General features: G+C 40.4%; 1 protein-coding gene and 1 long non-coding RNA gene across 2 annotated transcripts; one reads left to right on the top strand and one right to left on the bottom strand.

Moving 5' to 3' along the window:
• Positions 1–1,388: 1,388 nt before the first annotated feature.
• Positions 1,389–2,418, bottom strand: LOC109145769. The gene is made up of 2 exons (XR_002047438.3): positions 2,332–2,418; positions 1,389–1,724 (listed from the first exon to the last, which is right to left on the bottom strand). It is a non-coding gene; the product is annotated as an uncharacterized LOC109145769 (long non-coding RNA).
• A 103-nt stretch (positions 2,419–2,521) lies between these two features.
• Positions 2,522–20,755, top strand: ACADL (acyl-CoA dehydrogenase long chain). Its single transcript, XM_039555550.1, has 11 exons — positions 2,522–2,655; positions 4,065–4,283; positions 6,682–6,819; positions 7,256–7,420; positions 9,016–9,082; positions 10,290–10,454; positions 11,114–11,215; positions 14,312–14,425; positions 16,561–16,688; positions 18,620–18,706; positions 20,049–20,755. The coding sequence occupies exons 1-11, from the start codon at positions 2,522–2,524 to the stop codon at positions 20,140–20,142; spliced, it is 1,413 nt and encodes a 470-aa protein (XP_039411484.1). The 3' UTR covers positions 20,143–20,755.
• The last annotated feature ends 203 nt before the right edge of the window (positions 20,756–20,958 follow it).

The following is a 20,958-nucleotide window of genomic DNA, read 5'->3' as shown; positions in this document are numbered from 1 at the left end:
ATGGATCAATATAAAAAAAACCCACCCAAACCACAGGCATTCTTTCAATGGATTTTGTACAATTCACTCCCAATAAAGTATTAGTTTAAAATGATGAAGGTTTGAAAAATATCTTCTGGTCCAATCTGCTTTGCAATTTGAGCCTTTTCAGCATTTGTTTTATTTCTCAACAAATACCAAGGTTCAAAATTTCCTTTTTGCTTAATTTTTTTGTGCCATCTTATGACTCCAGAGGGTAATTCCTGAGAGTTCAACAACATTACACAGGAAGTGAGGGAAGTATGTAAAACCCCAATTATGAGAACTGTATATCATTTTAACCCCATACTTAATAATGATTGGTAACATGTTATATTCTAGATATCAGATCTAGTTATCAGATCTCTATAGCATATCTAGTTATATGTATCATTTTTTAGGTCAGGGTATTGTTGGTAGAAGGAGCTCCTTTCTTGGTGAAAGATGCCCATTTATGGCTCAAAAATCTCCCAAAAGGGCTGACGTGGGAGAGTATCCCCTGTCAAGACTATGCCCCATGCAGCAGGGTGACCTCAGGGGCCAAAGGGATGAAGAGCTATGAGCAGACTATTAAATCTTTATCCTTCTCCCCACCTCCAGTGGTTCACTCTTCCTTAAAGTAATGCCTGCTCTGATATTGAGCCCTCCAAGATGTGAATAACTGAGTAAAACTTTGAATGTTGTGGTTTTTTTAGTTGTTAATCAGCACAGTTTATGAGCATTGCAGTAACTGGAGGAAAGGTAATTCTGGCAGTGGGAGATTGTGACCACTGACTCATTGACCACCTACTCAAAATAAGACTCCAGACTAAAAGGGAGGGAAGAACTGCACATGAGGACTAATTTGCATGAGAAGTGAGAGATATAACTAGCAAATAGGGGGTTGAGTACTAATTAATAAAGAGGTTATGTAATAAAATGTATGCCCTTGTTAAAGAGGATAGATAGTGTAAAGTGTTGATGAATGGGGAGCTAGCCTTTTATGGGTTACCACCTAGCTATCTACTTTGTGCAAACTAGAATAAAAAAAATAGAAATACCTTGCCTCTGTGTGTGAATTGGTGCTGTGCGATGGGTAACATTCAGAACAACGCCTCCATCCTTTGGAAAGCCCCTGCACACGATAATCATAAACCGCCTAGTTTAGAGAACCAGCACTCAAAATAAAAAAGGAAAGTGTGAGAAACGAAGCCCACCCTTCTTTTTGGGTTTTTTAAAATGTAATAAGGGACAACAGGGGACAAAGGTCACTTAAAGCAAAATCACAGCACTGGGTGTGTGGCTTATAGCCAGAGGCACACACACACAAATTTCCCGTTTATATGCTTTAACATTATGCATATTTAATAAACCACAATGCATATGCATAGTTTTTCTGAGAACTAATTTACATTTCACTTTAGAAGGTAGTAACATAGTTCCTCCTCCGATCCGCCTATTAGAGCATGCTTATTATGATCGTGAGGATCTTCAGGGGTCTTCTTCGACGAAGGCTCAGGTCTCCCTCACATCTTGAACTTTTCAATTTTGTCTTTGGAGCATGCGCAGTCATGGTGGTCCTGGGTCTTTCTGGATCCAACCGGTTTAAATTCTTTACTTTGTGGCTAATTGGCTTCATTGTTGCCAACTTCTCATTAGGGAAGCAGCAGGATGTAGTATCTAGCTATACTTGTCTATTCTTGAGATTGTTCACCTGGCGAGTTTTCCTTTATTTAAACATGAAGCAATTAGTAAACCATATACTAGCTATTACATTGTATAGAAAGTTATGATTCAGGTTATATTGGTATCTTATAACTCAAGCTGTATCAGCATCTTGTAACTTTGACCCCAGTTATAATGTTAACTAGTTAATATCCGCATAGCAAAGTTATTCTTAGCATATTTGCACATGATATTTCCTAATGTATTCTAATACATAATATTTCTTACATTTTACTACCTGCGAAAGCCAATACTATAATAGCTTTTTATCACAGAAAGAAAAAGGGAAAAAGAAAAAGCACACACCCCCCCCCCCAAAAAAAAAAAAAAAAAGCATGCTAAATTATTTTGGTGCGCAGATTCTGCAAATCAAGACCCATTGACACCAGGAGGACCAGCCCCACGAAGGCAAAATGGCCAAAAGGCCCAGTGAGGGGCAGCCCTCAGGGGAGGGGGCTCAGGTTCCAGCCATGCCACCCCAGGGGATGACAGCCCCTTCCCTGAAGGCTCTGAAAGGAGGACGGATCCATGGCCAGGATGGTCGTCCCTCATGCCGGGTGCCATCACACGAGCTGCCTTCAGAGCACAACCCCTTCGTCCGGCTGTCACCTTTGCTCCCGCTCCTCTCCATGACGTGATTGCAAAGCTACATTAGAAAATTATTAATGATACAGCTGTTTCACGACACTGCCGCCTCCAGCCCGGAAGAGATTTACAGCCGTAGGTGGGCGGGCACAGGGATAACTCGCGGGGCTCCAGGGGCAGTGCCGCCCTGTCCTGTCCCGCCCTGTCCCGTAAAATGGCGGCGTGGGTGCTCCGCTGCGCGGTCTTCTGCGGGTCGCCGGCTCCCGACCCTTCTCCGCCAGGCCCAGGTGAGCGGAACCGGCCATGGTGGGCAGCGCTGGGGCGGAAGGGACCGATCCGTGAGGGTGGGTGAGCGCCCCTCAGCTTGGGTTCCGTAAAGACCGGCGTGGATGTCTTTGCCCACCTGCTTGGGGGGTGTGTGTGTGCGGGCTGACGGGGCTGTCTGTGTGTGCTATCCATTCTGTGTGGATGTGGTGTGTCACCGCATCTCTGTGTGTGTTTGGAGGGCGTGGCATGTGCGCCGTAGGTCTGTATTACGCGTGGCGGGAAAGGGGGTACAGGCTGCTGTATGTAGCCAGCATACGTGTGTGTGTGCGCGGCCGTGCCCCCATCGCAGGAGACAGCTGGGGCTGGGCGAGCCCCCCGAGCCGCGCGGCCCGGGAGCCCCAGGCATCCATCCCCGTGATCTCCCGACCTTTGCTCCACTTCCCGGGAACAGCGAGTCCTGTGCTGGCAGCAGGTGACAGCCGGGCGTGTTCTTTCCCGGGCACCGCGTTCCCCCTTGGCAGCAGTGCTCGGGCTTGGGGGCTGGGGGGAGCAGAAAGGCAGGAGTGGGATCACACCTTCCCAGACCTTCGAGTTGTCTCTCCCAGGACTGTCGTTTAGAATAAGGGAGTAGCCAGGCCCTTCCCTGTGTGACATGTGCAGCGTCAGCCACAATTAAACAAACGGGTGGGCTTAAATGAAGCTCAGCATCATCTTAGCTTTAAAAATAAGGTAGAGCTTTTCAGAGTCACTGTGTGCCTAGCTTTGAGGGTACAAAATACTCAACCAGCAAGTTGCTGTATCCCATTTTTCCCAAATATTATTAGAAGTAAATATAGTTTGTTTCAGGGGGATTATTTCACTGGCAGAGCCTGAGTAACTACATGTGGTAGTAAATAAAGACTTGTGTCTCTACAGCAGAGTAAATAAGCGTAGGCTGAGCTGAGTTCTGTAGGACTACACACAGTTGATGTGCAGAGGAACTGAGAGATTAACAAAATAGTTTGAGAAAGGAAGAGTGAATGCCTCTTCCATGTACTCAGCTCTGTACTTAAAATTTCTGATGTTTCATGGGAATACAATAAAAGCAAGCCTTAAAGTACTATGTCATCCTTGATGTTCCAAACCCCTACAAAAGCTTTATAAACCCTTTGTTCTTATTTCATAATTATACTTTCCTTGTGTGGTTTCTATTACTGACATTTACCACTATTTCAGTTTTTATTTTTTTTGTTACAGCATCATTTTGTTTTTATATATGTTTTCATTGGGGTAACTTTATTCTTTTACCTATATATGTATTGTTATTGTTTTTAATTTATTTGAAGTGTTAAGGACAAACCAGCCTTGCTTTACCTCCATTAATAGTCCAGTGGAGTGCAGTGTATGTTAGTTCTTTGTATTTATCATGGGTATCCTTGAGACCTAATGGTGTGCCAGAGTTGGGATGTGAACTATGTTTAGTAACATGGGTGTTTCTTCCCTTTTAAAAGAGTTATGCAAATAGGGTGCCTGTATCCTAACAGATGCATTAATTTGTCTTTTTTTAGTCCTCTGCAAACAGAACAGCATGGCACAAAGCGCCTGGAACCATCTTCTGCTAAGACTTTGACTGATATAGGCATTCGGAGGATCTTCTCATCAGATCATGATATCTTCAGGGAGAGTGCAAGGAAGTTCTTTCAGGAAGAAGTGCTGCCTTTTCACACAGAGTAAGATAACCTCTTAAACATTTTGGTTTGCCAATATTAATTTTTCCCCAAAATTCTTTTTGCAGTGTTACTCCTGATACAATAGGATATACAAATTTACCAAATTAAAACAAAGTCATGCATGAAGGAAAATCACACATAATCAAATTGAATGCGTCCTTTGAGCTCCAGTGTATGTTATCTGGCATCTTCAGCTTGGGCCCATGAGCAGACAAATGCAGTTTGCAGAGTTGCAGCAAAGTTTCCCTTCCTGTAGGATTAACTGACACAGATGCTTTTGGGAGAGTTGGTGGACAGTTCAGTTCCCACACTATTGGGAAATAGTGAAAAAGGCTTTGATCATGTGTCTAGGTTACTGTCTCTCTTGCAGTAGATTTTGTAGCTACATACAAGTACATATAGCATGGTGAGGTGAATCATGTATTACCAAGAAACTTGCACAAAATCTCTGTTTGAATTTCTTTAATTTTTGTTTCTGTGGAAATATGTGCGTTTTCTGTACAGGGTAGAGGTGTTGTAATTCCACTGAAGTAGAGCTGGAGGGTAATTTTAGCCCTTATTTTAGCCATATCCAATCACATTATAGTGGTGGATAGGAAAAAAATTAACTCAGGATATGGTTTTGAACCAAAAGTGTCAAGCTGTAGTAGTGTCTTAAGCAATTTCTAGTTTACTTGAAGTAAAAACAGCAAGTGGTACTGAAGGACTTATTCTGAAATTGCCCTGCTAGATAGGAATATCCTGATACAGCTCAAGTGTGTATCCACCAACAGCTGAGGTGCCTCAGTTGAGTGTATGAAGCATCATGACTGGGGCAAGAATGAGCAGCAGGAGGCTTACAGTAGGGTTAGTGACAGCTATTTTTTTTTTATCCTCAAACCACAACCTCATAGTAGTATGCTTTTCCACTGTACAGTCATATTCTGTCCATAAAACCAGATATTGTCCCTCATTTTGTGTTAGGACTTCCAGGGCGGGTCTGTGTACATGTATTGGCTCTGCTTGAGGTTGCTGAAGATCCTATTTGCCATCTTGCTGACACAACAACTTCTTAGGGAGGTTGAATCAAGTTGAACTTGTGTTTTTGCATCACTTCAATGACCAATGAACCACTCTGTTCTCACACTTCTGAAGTAAACAAGGAGGCTTCAGGCACAGTATATTAATTGTCTGGGCTGAGATGAAGAGACAAATGTAGCATCAGTGAATGCAATTGTGGATTATTTTGAGGAGGAGAAGCTTTCATGCTGGGTGAGGTAGGGACAGGAATGTCCCTGAAAGTGGGTATCAGAGGCAAAGCAAAGATGGTAAAAAGAGATCTAAGACTTCCAGTGTAGGAGCAAAAGCTTTGTGAATCAGCTGAAATACTGACACAGGTTGCCCAGAGAAACTGTGGCTGCCCCATCCCTGGGAGTGTCCAAGGCCAGATTGGATGGGGCTTGGAGCAACCTGGGCTAGTGAGACCCCTGCCCATGGTAAGGGGTCAGAACTGGGTGAGCTTTAAGGTCCCTTCCAATCCAAACTATTCTGCGTTTCTATGATTCTGTTTTATATGTAGGATAAGATACTTGATTAAATGTGGGTAAACAGCTATGATATAGCTCTGCTGCACACATGTGCATCAGAGGAATGTTGTTTACCATGTAATTTAAAAATTGTGGCATTAGAAAATAAAAGCTTTAAAAAAAGAAAACCTGGAGCATTAATGACCATCCAACCTTCTATTGAGTTGACAAACCCCATAAAGAGGCTCTAATTTTCCAAGAATAGATTATTGCTGTGGTGTTAAAGTTTGCAAACTATCAGCAGATAAGCCTCAACTATCTATTTACACAAACTTGAAAGTACCTTAAAGCAGTAATTTACCAAGATACAGTACTGACTTGTAAGAAGTGCACAGAGACAGATTTTTATACAAAACTGACTAATATGGTATCATTTGATTCTGATAAAGCATTTTTCACTGGTAGAGTTTTCACTGGTGAAGTCTTTTGTGAAAGATACTGATGTGTTATACTCATTTTGTATGTGGCTAAATGTACATTTGTAAATGTCAGGAGGATAAAGACCTGCCTGTGATGATCCAGATGTCTGGGGCTAAATTGCCTAAATCCCAGTCTGGTATAAGAGTCATAAGAAGTCTTAATGAAATCCTGTCAGGTTACACATTGGAAGCAGGAGTTCAAACTTGTTTTACAGTTGGTGTCTCTGTAGTGCCAGTGGCATCTGTGGACTTGAAGATGAGAAACTCTGATGAAGCTGCTGCTTCTTGGCTGTGACATATAGTTGTCTGTGTACCTTCACACTATCTGTTGGTGTTCCAGTGTGAGGCAGCAGCCATGACAGATAAACAGTAGCACATGAGGGGTTCAGTGCTGGTTTTGTGTTCGTTTTGCAGATGGGAGAAGAATGGCCAGGTGAGCAGGGAGCTCTGGGAAAAAGCTGGACAGCAGGGTTTGCTGGGTGTTGCTATCGCTGAAAAACATGGAGGCATTGGAGCGGATATTCTCTCTTCAGCCATTGTCTGGGAGGAGCAGTGAGTATTGGATGCTTCAGGAAGAATTTCAGTGATCATATTGTTTGTGCCTGTATTTTTTTTCCATGAATTATCCTCATTATGGACTACATTTGCTTACAGAAAATGATCTTATCTTTCCTGTGGAAAGGATGGTTTAGATACGTGTAAATCCCTTGTGTTTTAAGTATTCTGGATCACTGTTTGAGTAACAAGTGTCATTATGCTCCACTGGCTTTGTAACTCGAGAAAGCATTTTTATTTAGCCTGGTAGGTTATGTACCCATTTGGCTGTGAAATTACATTCTATAAATAGTGGTAAAAGTGCCAGAAGATATCTGAGACTTCTGTGTAGTGGGGTTTTCTTTGTTATTGGGTCTGTGTTGTAACAGTGCAAGTTCAGTGTTCAAGTCTTGGTAGTACTTTTTTCTGAACTTCCCCCTTATTTTTTTTCCAGGATGTATGTTAACTGTACAGGCCCAGGGTTCAGCCTTCATTCAGATATTGTCATGCCCTACATTGCAAACTATGGCTCTGAAGAACAGATTAAACACTTTATCCCACAAATGATTACAGGCAAGTGCATTGGAGCTATTGCCATGACAGAACCTGGGGCTGGCAGGTAAGCCAAATATTAAAACAATGGTCTTAACATTATTTGCTGTCTATTGATTTGTCAGTGAAAAACATTCTGAACCTCCTGGTTAGTTACTGTACGGACAAGACTATCCTGCATTATACGTAAAACTCAAAAAACCTATTATGGATTACTTTATTACAGCTTTGTCATTTCAAGATAGTAGCTCAGAATCCATTTCTGTATTTGTCCTACTGTGGGCAATTATGCTTTGTATTTGCTTTTGCAGTCTGAGTTTATAGTTACCAACTTGCTTGTCCTGTGAACATACTTATGAAGTATAGTCAGTGTAAAAATAATATACATAGTGTGCTGGCTTGGCCAAATTTAGAAATATATCCTCTGAGAGAAGGCAGGTTACAAGCCACCCCTCTACCCACCATGTTCAGGAAAAAAACTTTTTCCTTGAAGGAAAGTGAAAGAGATAAAAACTATTTATTTAACAAACACACAGAAAAAAAAGATACTAATGCTAAATAATGGAACCTCTCACTGTAGAGAGAAAACCTGGGAAAATTTCAGAGTCATTCCGTAGTCTCTCTCTCCCCCTCCTTGGAGCTGGGATGGAGTGGTGGGCCCACCTCCAGGGCCAAGGCCTTGGTGGAAAGTCCTCCCAATGTATTCTGATGTTGAAACCGTCCAGCAGAGAAGAAGGGAAAAAATCGGAGTCTCAGGAAAACAAAGTTCAACTCTCTGGAGGAAAAGGAGCTGAAAACTGGCCAAAAGCTGGCTGGAAAAAGAAAGCAAGCCGCGTGCTTGCCTCTGCTCTCGCTCTCCTCCCGCAGCTGAGTGCAGAGAGCCGTCTCTATCTCTGTGTGACCTTGAACAAGCTGCAAACTGCTTTGAAGAAGTTTTGCTCAGGTTTTCCTCCCCCCTCTCAGGCTCAGTTTAAAGGCATAGAAAGGCACGAAATTAATTTCTGGGCATGGGGCAGTGATAGGGGATACACATCATAAAGTCACCCTAAGACACATTGGTAAAGAAGGCTTGGCTTTACTATTAGCTTTTTCTGTGGAACAGAACACCTTGATTTTCTTTCCTCTGAATCCTTTCAGAGAAGTGTTCCTCCTTGCCCAGCACCCAGTGTTTAGAGTAGACACTGCTGATCTGACCAGTTTCCAAAAGAGAGAGGGACACATGAAGTGCAAAACCTGTTGGCGTCATGTTTCTACAAATGGTAGATGTTGTTTATGGCTTTTCACACAGCCTCCTGATCAGAATTGAGCCTGTTTAGAGGATGTGGTTTTGTGTGGCATTTGTCATCTGAGGCATACTGGTGTAGGTGCATGCTGACCTGTTGATGTCAGTGCTTGTGTTACACCACCTCCCACAAGCAGAGATGAGGAAATGGGACCTCACACGCCTGTATGGTTGCATAGATTTATCATCCTTTTCCACAGCATGCTTGTGGTTTCTGTTACACTCAGCTATTTCATGATGTCTCACTATCCTCATCTGTTTTCACTGAGCCCATGCCTGGATGGTATAAAATCTACCTTATTTTGTACTGGATAGAATTCAATATACAAATTGCAGCTTCCAGAATGGTTTTTTGAAGGACCTTTTGAATTTCGTTTTAGTGACTTGCAGGGAATACGGACATATGCAAAAAAAGATGGAAGTGACTGGATTCTTAATGGGAGTAAGGTAAGTGCACTGACATACGTACTGCTCATAGGCTCTAGGAACTGAATGCATTTAGCTGAATGCAGCAGGATGTGCACCACTCTCAGCATCTCCTCGCAATCCTTTTGGTTTGGGGTTTTTGTGTGGGTTGTGTTGTAGGTGGGGTTTTTGTTCCAGTTACTTTTTTAATAGGTCTTGAAATAGGTCTGTTTTAGGCAATTTACAAACTGATTTATGGGAGGGCTTGTATAGGTTCTTTTTGTAGCTTTTAAATAACCCTATTAAAAGGCTTATTTTCCCTTAAACTGTGAAGAAAAGGGGAAAAAATGTGCTGTGTAGTATGAGCAGGATGGTTTTTAGTAATGATGTTTAACAATAAAATATATATACTACTGCCATGAAATCTTCTGTGGCCTGAGTAAAAACTTGTGTTGCCACAATGCAAGCTGTGGAATCTTTCAGGAGCTCGGTGGTCATGTTACAAAAAACCCAAAACAGCTGCATCAGATGCTCTGACTGTCTTGTCAAGCTGTGGCAAAGCACTTTATGCATTACCATAATGAAAAACAAGAAGGCAGAAATAGTGTTGAAGTGGGAGTGTGGGTTCAACAGACCATTTTTTAAAAAGCTATGAAATGTCCTAATCTTTTTTACTGCTGCTGATAACATAGTACTGATAGAGACTTCTGGTCTTAGCAGAATTTCAGTGGTGAGAATGTATGCAAGCAAATACATATGCATCGGTGCTAAAAAAGATGCTTATGCTGCTCATTTGAAGCCAAGCAGGACAGAAAGCTTTCTTTTGCTGGACTTAAGATGGATCCATTTGACAGGCTCATGAGTTGTTCTACAGGATAATAGTAAGCAGTTGTGACAAGAAGCATTGATAGTTTTGAGTGTTATGCCTCACTAATTTAATTTCTAGACAAGAGAACCTCTGTGTTTATTTACATTTGATACTGTATTCCTTCTTTATCACGGGACAGACAAAAGAAACAAATCTGTGCATTCTTTAACTTCACACTTCCGCCCCTCACAATACTTCTCAAATTAATGTCTGCCTTGTTCCAGAGCACTTAATATCAAAAGCTTAAAATTCTTCTGGACGCTTGAACCTTGCCTTTCAGTTCACCTGTGAAAGTATCAATGTAATTTTTCTTTCTGCTACTTGGTGATCTCTTCTAACCTCTATCCACCTTGTTTTATTCTAAATTGCCTTTTTTTACAGGTGTTCATCACTAATGGTTGGATGAGCGATGTAGTGATCGTGGTTGCAGTTACAGACCGGGAGGCCCGATCCCCTGCTCATGGGATCAGCCTTTTTCTGGTGGAAAATGGAACAAAAGGTTTCATCAAAGGACGCAAACTGAACAAAATTGGCCTGAAAGCTCAAGTGAGTTCATACAACCTCTAATGCAATAGAATTGGAGAAAGTCTAAACCCACTTAATTCCTGGCAACTGCTAAATAAATATAAGATGGAACTATGGTGCTATTGTAGCTGTTAGACTTCAGAGCACAAACACGCAACATATGTATCCTGATTTTTGCCTGTGGAAGTCTGAAGCATATGATGTGCAAGGAGAGGCTGAGGAAGCTGAATGTGTTTACTTTGAAGAAGCCTGGAAGGACAGGATCTTACTTACACCATTAGCTATAGAGATGGTGGGGCCTGATTCTTCTTTGAGGAGCAGAGTGAAGGGGAGAGTGGCAAAGGAGGCAAGTTACATTAAGGAAAATTCTTACTAGGTAGTAGGGGAAAAAAGTCCACCAGGAAAGAGATTGGTTACTTGCACAGGGGCCGAGAGAGGTCCTGGAGCCTTTATCTTTGGAGCTTTGGAAAGCTTAACTAGACAAGGCCCTCAGCTGATTGTTTTTTCTGGAGCTGCTCTGAGTAGGATGTAAGCTACATGACTTCTGGAGGATCCTTCCAGGCTAGATAATTTTGGGATTTCAAGTTAAAGTGCACAATAGCAAGAAAAAAATAGGGCAAAATTAGCGTAATGAGATGAGAATGTCAGACTCTCAATTCTTGCATTTCAAATCCTCTTAGGACACAGCAGAGCTGTTTTTTGAAGATGTGCGGTTGCCAGCCAGTGCCTTGCTTGGAAAAGAAAACAAAGGATTCTACTATCTGATGGCAGAGCTCCCTCAGGTAAAAGGAATGTGAGTGTTTGCTGTCAGGTTTTGTCATTAGTCCTGAAGTTTATGTATTGTGGTGAGCCACCTGGGTTGCCAAAGCGGGATGCGTTTGTAACACCCCAAAACATTTCTGTGGGTTAAGCTCACAGGAGAAGTAGCAACCAGATATTCTCAAGAGTCACAATTACACAGGTTTACTGGCAAAATACAGAAAATCAAGGAGCTTTGGTAAAGGATGTAGTGCAACATCCAATTAACATAGAACACACTTATCACAGCATTAAATTAGTTGTTTTAACTTAGCGACATTTAAACCCGTCCCATGTGTCATTACCGAAAATGTTCCATGGAAAGAGAATTAGAAGAAGAAGAAAAGGAGAAAGATAGGAAAAATACAGAAAACCACACATACAACTACCAGCTCCTGAGTTCCAGTGATGAGTGTCTTGGGGTGACTTTGTGATGTGTATCCCATATTGCTGGCCCATGCCCAGAAATTAATTTTGTGCCTTTCTGTGCATTTAAGCTGAGCCTGAGAGGGGGGAGGAAAACCTGAGCAAAACTTTTTCAAAGCAGTTTGCAGCTTGTTCAAGGTCACACAGAGAGAGAGACCTTTTTTTTTCAGCTGTGGCAGCAGAGCGAGAGTGGGGAAGGCACCCAGCTTGCTTTTGGCCAGTTTTTCAGCTCTTTTTTCTTTCTCTGGAGAGAGACGGAGAGTTAAACTTTTGTTTTTCCTGGGACTTTGTTTTTTCTTTTTTTTCCCTCTGCTGGACTGTTTCAACATTGGAATGCATCAGGAGGAATTTCCACTGAGGCCTTGGCCCTGGAGGTGGGCCTACCACCCCGTCCCAGCTCCAAGGAGGGGGAGAGAGAGAGCTATGGAAGGACTCTGAAATTTTCCCAGGTTTCTCTCAGCAGAGCGAGAGGTTTTGTTATTTAACATTATTATCCTTTTGCTGTGTGTTTGTTAAATAAATAGTTTTTATCTCTTTCACTTTCCTTCGAGGAAAATTTATCTTTTCCTGAACCTGGTGGGGGAGGGCTGGTTGTAACCTGCCTTCTCTCAGAGGATATATTTCTAAATTTGGCCAAACCAGAACAATGAGGTAGAAACTCCAAGAGGCTGATAGGATCAAGACACGCTCCCCTTGTGGTCAGCCTTTTAAACCCCAGAGCTACCCTGGCCCTCCTCCGATGGGACTTTAATCACTTGGCCATTCAGGAGCTGGCTTAGGCAAGACTGGGGCCTCCAGTGTGCCACAACTGACAGACACTGAAGGGCTGGGATGCTCTAGGGCTGGGCTGGGGGTGTGGTGTGCAGAGCAGGGCACACCTCATCAGAGCAGGGCCCGACCTGCCCCCTTACCCCCACACGTGCATCCCAAAATGTCTTGAGGCATCAAGCTTTTCCAGTCTTTGACAGTCTTGTGTTCAAGGTTTTGTTGATACTGCTCATTTTAAACTGAAGCACGCAGTGCTAGGTGTAGAATTCTTTGGGCATTGCTAAAAATGTTGATATCGCAGCAGCTCAAAGCCAGATCTCTTAATCAACAACCCAGCTATTGAAGAACCTGAGGGTAGTGTATTAAAAAGAACATACCACATATTTCTTGTGTACTTCTAGTATGGAAGCACTTTGCTTAGTAAATTAAGTGCAGCTTGGACGTGTCTGATTCATTTGGCATTCTCTTCCAAGAAACAAGCGCTGCTGTTCTAGCTCTTCTGTAAGTAGAAGCATATTAAAGTTACATGGAACTCTGTTCATTTAACAAAGTAAAGAAATTGTTTAGCTGCCAAAATACTTTGCCAGTTTACAACTTACTTTATGAAGTTTTGGGATTATTTGGAAGGACAAAGAGGCAATGTGGTTTTTCAAAATGTGTCTGTGCTTTGTCAAAGCTCTGATGTTGTATTTACCTCATTTGGTAGGGATCATGTTTTTTAATTTTATACTGTGAGTAAATAAAAAACCTGATCAAAGGAAATCTTTACTGCTTTAAATAGATGTGCTCATGAACAGGTTCAATGCAATGCATCAGGCTGTTTCAATGCTTCCAGAAACAATTGTTCTGCATGTAGTTTTTGTGTTTCACTGTGCAACGAGGAAAGAAAAGCCAATTTTTGTAGGCTTTTTTTTCCCCCTAGAGTTGAACTATTGAAATTATTAAATAGTTGTATTAGTGTCCCTGGGTTAATTTACTCTTTTTACCGTTTCTATTCTTTTTTGCTTCTATTTCGTGAGTTCTTTTACTCAGAGTTTGAGTTAAAATGCAGGACACTGGGAATTTCTTCAGACTTAGTTGTTTATTATATCTTATCTATAACACAGCTGCACAGAGTGTGCCTCCAAGGTAACAAGGTGGGAAAATGGCCATGAATTCTAACTTCCAAGGCTTTTTAAGGTCTAAATTGCCCAGCCAAGTAACTTGTTTTTATTTATAATCCAATAACTAGCTGTTCGCAACCCGCAGTTGCGGGTTTTTTAATCCAACACCAGAACCCCTAGATTTGTGAAGAAGAAGGAGAAAGGAAGAAGAAGATCCACACCCAAAATCCTCCATATTGTTGCCTATATCCCCTAAACCTAATTTTTTACACCTCTACATATTCTACCCAATGATATAACTTTTAATTACACAGCAACAACCTCAGTGTTATCACACAATTTAGGGAGCCTTTCCCAGGGTTTCAGATCAAATACAGTGTGCTTCTGAGGATCACTGCTTGCCAGCGCTGAAAGGCTGAAATTCTCAGAACCCAGGGTTCCAACACAGTTGTTGTTTAAGCTGAGCAGTGAAAGCCAATAATTGAAACAGAATCTGATGTGAATTTTTCAGTTGGTAAGATTCCTGTGGTCAATCTGTGGCTATTTTTTGAGTCACTGTGATGCAGTATTATCCCAGTAAAGACTTAAAGTGAGCTTTAGACAGCAAGGCATTTGTCCCACTTGTTAATGTCAGTAATGCAGTATGTCTGGTTTGGTATTTTATGTGACTTCTGCTCCCACTCCCTTAATGAACAACACTGAACATCTGTGTCCTAATTGTGCATCTGATGCGGAGGAATGTAGGACTAACTCAACTGGATTCTGTAATTTGTGTTTCAAAAGGAAAGACTGCTAATTGCTGATATGGCTCTTGCTGGCTGTGAATTCATGTTTGAAGAAACAAGAAATTATGTGAAGCAAAGAAAAGCTTTTGGGAAGACAATTGCGCATTTGCAGGTGAGTTAGAACTGAGCCACTTGTGTACAAGTTCTAGCGTGTGGTTGCTATACATCTGTGTATGTGAAACAGTTGCTAAATGAAAATCACTAGGCTGTTTTGAAAGGATTATTTTCACAGGCTTCACTGTTGTATTGTGTCTGTTTTTTGCCTCCATGACCATCGTTCATCTTTGAAATGCAAAAATAATAATTTTTAAAAAGCACCAGAGAAGCCTTAATGTTTGTGTTTTATAACTTGGGTAGGTAACCTCCCAGCAGCGCTACTTCTGAGAGGGAAATAGGTAGGCAGGAAGTATACTGGCTCCTTGCTGCTGCTAAAGAACAATTCCCTTGTTGATCTTAGGCTTGCATTTTACAGCTGGAGGTCCTAATCACAGGGTCCATCACACCTACATGTATTTGTCTGTGCCTGGAATCCTGGGGACTGCCTGTGCAGGTATTGTGTTCCTCTGCACACAGAGCATTGCAGAAAAATTACTTTGGAGGTTGCTGGACGTGGGGACTCCCAGGAGTGACCTTGCTGCCCAAGTGCTGTGGAGGTGTTTCATGAATGCTGTAATGAGAATCCTCAGCCAGCAGCACTCTGGGTGTTTGTGTGACTGCATGTGAAACTGTTGGGTCATGCTCTGTGGGCAGAGCTCACTCCTGACAGGGGTAGGTAGTTGAGTTTTGAGATGTTTGTGCCTACAGTCTTTAGCTGCAGTCATAAAACATACATTGCTTTCCACAGGATTGCTATACTACAGTGTTCCTGACAACGACGTTAACTGTTAGGGCTGAGGCAGGCCAAGCTTCTGCATATTTGGTTTTTAGGATAGAACTGACTCATATGGGCTAAAGATGTTGGCTGCCTCTTTTTTTTATATACTTTGGAAATTTTGATTTTTTTTTTTTTTAAATAACTAACAAAAAAATCCATTTCTGTGTCTTGAGACTTCGTTTGTCAAATTCAAATCTTTAGTTGTGAAGAACACCAGAACTGGAACTTTTAGAGGCTGGAATGCTAGGTATCCTTCAGGAGACTATGATCTTCATCTGTTTTTAAAGTTAACTTTCATTAATCCGTAATTCCAGATGGAATTTAGTATGCACACTATGCGACTGTAAAGCAAAAGAGCTATATTTTAACTTTTTAATGTAGGTAGGGGATGCCTCCTATTTGTAGTAGTTCACTGTGCAGAGATCTCCAAAATAATCTCCTTTTTTAGGCTAGGCCACCAGTAGGTGGACAGTAAATTTCATAAAGTATATTATTTTTGCCAAAATAATGAATTTCTGCATATCTCTTCAATTTCCTTTTTTTTTTGTTGCTGATGACTCGAGTGTGCATATTATAAATAATCCCTTCCAATCAGAGCTCTGTCTTGGGCTAATTCATTTAGTCATGCCACATTACAGCATTTGAAATTAATTCTTTCCTTATAGTAGTACACTGGTCCAGTATATTTGTTGTCAAAGGAAGCAAGATTTTTTTATATACATTTCTAGAACTGAAATAAGAAAGAACTTCTATTAGTGGGTGATGTTTTTATCCCCTCCGTACCAAAATTACAAGAAGGTGGTCGAATGCCTTCCTGGTCTGGTTTTACATAACCTTATGATGGATTTTACCTCTTCTCTGTAGACCTATTTTCCAATGTGACAGAACTCGGTGCTGAAAAACTTTCTGATAGTCTAAAATTTATTTTATTTTTTGCTTTGGTCTCTTTGCATGTAGCTTAAACTCTGAAGAATACATAGAAAAAGCATTCAATAGATGGTTATGAATTGGGAAAATTCATGGCTCTACAGAGTGAAAGGATGTTCCTTCACAAGAGGGAGCCAAGAGTGACAGAGCACTCTGGGCCTCCTGCTCTTTAGGAATTTGTTTTCCGTTTCTCCTGTGCTTTTTCTCTTAACTTCGTGTTTTGAGTTGACCGTGAGAAATAAAGAACGATCTCATTTTGTCTAATAAGACTGGTGAAGACATTATTGTCTGGAAAGTAAGGTGTCTCTTCTGACATACAGAGCCAAAGTTGTTTGAAATAGTTATTTCTAACAGCAGTCCTTCGGAAAATGCTGCATTTTCTACCTAAAGTATTAAACTGCCCTATACTTCTTTCCTCTACCCTCTCTATCCACTTCCAAAACAAGACAGTACAGCACAAGTTGGCCGAAATAAAAACACAGATTTGTGTGGCTCGAGCTTTTATGGACAGCTGTTTGCAGCTCCATGCAGATAAACGCCTGGACTCCGCAACAGCCTCGATGGCAAAGTATTGGTACGTGCTAACAGTCATCTAGAAGTGTTACTTGCATGTTCTTAACTCTAATGATCTTGTCAACAAAAATCACAGTTACATTGAATACCAGGGTTGGTTAACCAGATCAATTTCAAAATAAAGGCATACTTTTAAAATAGGCTTCCATTAATAACAAGATCATGCCTCAGCTTTAGCTTAAGTAAAAGTGAGTGCTCCATTGGTATTTAGAGAAAAATTTACATTTTACTGTTAGCAATTTGTTGTTGGGTGTTTTTCTGTTTCCTTTGTTGTTTTTTTAATGGGGTATATGGCTTGGTTTGATTTCTTTAAAAGCAAAATGTGAATATTTGGAGAAAAATTGTAATGTTTTTGAAGCTCTGTGATATTATTTCGTTAATGTTACTTAACAGTAGCTGTTAGGCCCAGCCAGTTTTCAAAGCTATCTGGTTTTAGGAAGAAATAGTTGGCTATGGCTGTTGCTGTAACTGAGACTGAACAGTGTTTTCTTTTATTGTCCAGAACTTCTTTTCCCTCATCCCATACTTGATGGTGTTATATGTTAACTTAGTTTTATGAGAGAAAAACAACTGGTACATGAATTTGTATAGTTTTAGCTTGTTGCAAAGATGGGAGAAAAAAGGCACATGAGACATGAGCAAAGACATTTATGGAAGATACACAGGTTTACAGTTTTTAGGCTTTTCAAAATAAGTATAGATGAAATGAACAGAAATATTTACAATGGAAGGAAGGGTTTTGAGTGTTATTCCTGGCAGTGATTACCTAGAAGTACCCGGTACAGAAGCAGAGGCATTCAGTTTTGAGGAGGAGGAAGCAACTAATGCCAGCTGAGATATGCAGACTCACTTCCTCAACAAATTTCCCAAAACAAGGCATTTGAAACACCCTTGCTTTCCCAGCTGTTTACCATCATGATTTGTTGTGGATTTCCTCTTTCCCTAGTGGTGTCCCTGTGACCCTTCCATAAGACTCTCTTAAATGGTTTAGAAAATACTTGAATGTAGAATTGCTTTATTTCCCAATGTATTAGGAGATTCTGTCTAGTCTCTAATTTTCCTTCAAACCTTTTGTATAGCCAATGACTCAGGTTAGAGCTTTGAAAGATTTTAAAACCTGGTTTGTGCATCTCTTTTTTTCATATCTGGAGAAAGGTCTGTAGGGTTTTTTTGGTTTGGTTTTTCTTGTGGTCAGAGGTCGTGTTACGTACCTAAAAGAACTTGAGAATATATTTGGGAAAGATAGTTGCAGTAACTCACTGCAGAATTAAAGTTGGTGTAATAAACGATAAGGATTTAACTGAATGAGGGGATGGTTTGGGGAAAAGGCCATTATTCCGCAAGAAGCAACTGACTTGTCATTTTCATTTCTTCTGTGCCCACTGAAAGCTGTACGGTTAGAAAGTGGTTTTTTTCATGTGTTCTAGCTTCAACTTGAGCTTCCAGTGCAGTTAAATTTTTTTTTGCTGTTAAGTCCAAATTTTGCAGTCAACAAATGCTGTTGAAGAATTACAGTATGTTTTAGAATTGAAGGCTATAAAGTTTGTTGTGGAAAATAAATTATGCCCAGGTGATGGTTATGCTCAAAGAGCATCCTGGTGTGTTGCTAATGGGAATGATGGGGGGAAGCCTGGTTTACTGTTAATTTCTGACAAAGCTGAGGGATTTTGTAAGAAAAGAGACTGTATCAACTTGCTTCACGAAAGGATTCTCTTGGCCTATGAGAAAGGTAAACAAGCCTGTCTGTTTTGAAACCTTTCATTTTCTGAAAGCTGTCCCATAAAGGGAACAAAACTTAAATGCATTAAATTGAACAGTATTTATTTCTTACTAATCATGTTATGGATTTGTCTTGTTAACATATCTTTATCTTTTGTAAGGTTTTGCAACATAATGTCCTTCTAAAAGCAAATTTCCTTTTGGCCATTTAAGGTGTTCGGATCTCCAAAACAGCATAGCTACTCAGTGTGTACAAATGCATGGAGGATGGGGGTACATGTGGGAGTATCCAATTGCAAAGTAAGTGTAACATTTCAGATTGTATGATGAAAGATTACCAGCAAAGTCAAATGAGGCACTTCTTTATGTCTGTGTGTCACTTGTTTAGTGTTAGTAGTGATTTACTGTTCCTTTTCTCATCATGTTTAATTGAAAGGGAATCTACTGTACAGATGTCTGCAGGAAAGCTTTGTTTTGATTCTCCAAATAACTCATAAGCTGTTCACCAATTTTTGTCTGTTTTTTTTCACAAAAGAGAAGTTGGTTTTTTAGAAGAAAATGTTAATTGAAAAAACAGAAGGAAAACTGTAAAAGTAGAAATGAGAGAGGAGCTAGTTTGTTTTATCTGAAATTAATTGCATATGTATGAAGAAAGCATGTTGATCAGATACCACTGAGTATCAAATTGTCAAATCAAGAGCATAACTGGCTACATTCAGCATTTTTATACCTTTTTAAATGAAAAAATTGAGAGATTTATATGTAGAAAAGGGATTTGTCATTCCCATTTTTTTTCTGACTTTATGAATTGAGACATTTATGGAGCTTTTGTATATATCCTTGTGTATTATCTGTGAAGTTTGTGTACAAGCCATGTGACAGACACTAAGTAGAGATTTTGGTACTGTTTTTATTAAAAAAAGAGGCGGTAATCTGACAGTAGAAATAGCACAAACAGGACTGCTGTGCCGTTTTCATAAATGAGTAAGCTGATTTTTTAACTGAGTAGGTTTAGATTTTTTTAAAATTTTAAATACATTGAGTATGAAATGTTGATTTAAAATAACTTGTTCCTCGATGTTTGGAATGAGTGTAATTTGTGAGTGTTCTGCCCTGTCTTATAGGAAGGCCAGTAAGCCCTATTCAGGGTGTCCCCTTGCTTGTCTGTGTGTACAGTATATAGATTTCCAGAGAATGCCACATTGCTCCTGGGCTGCTCTCTGTATGATGAAGCAGAATGAAGATGGAAAAGTTCTCTGTCATCGTCCTGTGTGCTGTCACCAGGAACAAGAGTTGGGAGTGGAGTAGTAGCAGGAGTCTGGGTTTATAGGGCTTTATTTTTTTGTTTAATTAGAGGCAATAGTGGAGACTTCACGCTATAAAAAAACAGGGAAGAGACACTGACCCAGTTCCTGGTTTGGCACACAGCACCCTGGGAAGCTGTAATATTCTAGGTAGTTGAAGCTTCTTAGAAAATAAGAACTACTTTATCAATGGGAATAGTATACTTTGAAAAGAGGGATCTCTAAAGATAAAACACTCTTTTTTTTTTTTTTTTTTTTTTTTTTTAATTGTATGTTCATTCTGAGGTGTTGTTGTTTGTAATGTTTCCTTGTTTTGTTTTGGTTTTTTCCTCCCTCAGAGCTTTTGTGGATGCCCGCGTTCAGCCAATCTATGGTGGTACCAATGAAATAATGAAAGAACTTATTGCTAGAGACATTGTCAGTGACAAGTAGGGCAGATGCTTACTCCTTTGCAGAGTCTTGCAGAATCCTTTTATATATTAATCCATGGCATAAAATCAGACATCAGAATGTAAGTAAAATAAATGTGCTGTATCATGTTCTTTAAAGGAAGTGACACTTAAAGCATGTGTTAGTAGTAACAGTGTGCTCATATGCAGCCTATCTAATATTTAATCAACTTAAATTTTAAATGTCTCTGTAGAACAGAGTAATTCTCTGGGTGTCGAGAGTTCTGCTAGTGAAAGGCATTTTTAGGTCTGGAACGTTGGGGAGCTTGGTCTGTCAGACTTGAACCCACTGTGTTGAATCCAAACCTCACTTTTCAGAATCAAATCTTGAGAGAAGCCCTATTCTTAACAAATGAACAAAATTAAATATTACTTTAAATTAATTAATATTTAAATTAATATTTAATTTATAAATAACTTTGTATTTCCCCTTGACAAGTAGAACTTGACACTGTTACTGTTGCTGCCATACACCTGCTCACTGTGCAGCAGCCACCTGCTGTGCAGCGGATCTCTATGTTTACATCTAACCTGGAATGCCTTATTTTAATTACTTTGGTCAAATAAACATAATAAAACATTTCTATGCAATCTCATGCTTGTCTGCGGTTACTTCAAAGCCCGCGGGGGAAAGGGGTTTCTTCGTCTGTGCCCGTGTTCACCTCAGGGCGCTGAGGGGGAGTTCGGAGGGAGGGAATGTGATGCAGGTGAACTTGAGGGCTTTTATTTGCGATAATAACTTGGAATGTATGTGTTTCTGGTGTTTTTTTAGCTCTTTGCCTATGCAGGGCGTTAAGAG

Source organism: Corvus cornix, chromosome 7 (genome assembly GCF_000738735.6).
Source record: "Corvus cornix cornix isolate S_Up_H32 chromosome 7, ASM73873v5, whole genome shotgun sequence".
Taxonomy (NCBI): domain Eukaryota; kingdom Metazoa; phylum Chordata; class Aves; order Passeriformes; family Corvidae; genus Corvus; species Corvus cornix.
Note: the sequence above shows the minus strand (reverse complement) of the source record. Positions and strands in the feature narration are given on the sequence as shown.

Coding starts and splice junctions, on each gene's coding strand:
- ACADL (XM_039555550.1), top strand. CDS start 2,522: ATGGCGGCGTGGGTGCTCCGCTGCGCGGTCTTCTGCGGGTCGCCGGCT. Junction 4,284..6,681: donor GTGCTGCCTTTTCACACAGA/GTAAGATAACCT, acceptor TTCGTTTTGCAG/ATGGGAGAAGAATGGCCAGG. Junction 7,421..9,015: donor ACAGAACCTGGGGCTGGCAG/GTAAGCCAAATA, acceptor ATTTCGTTTTAG/TGACTTGCAGGGAATACGGA.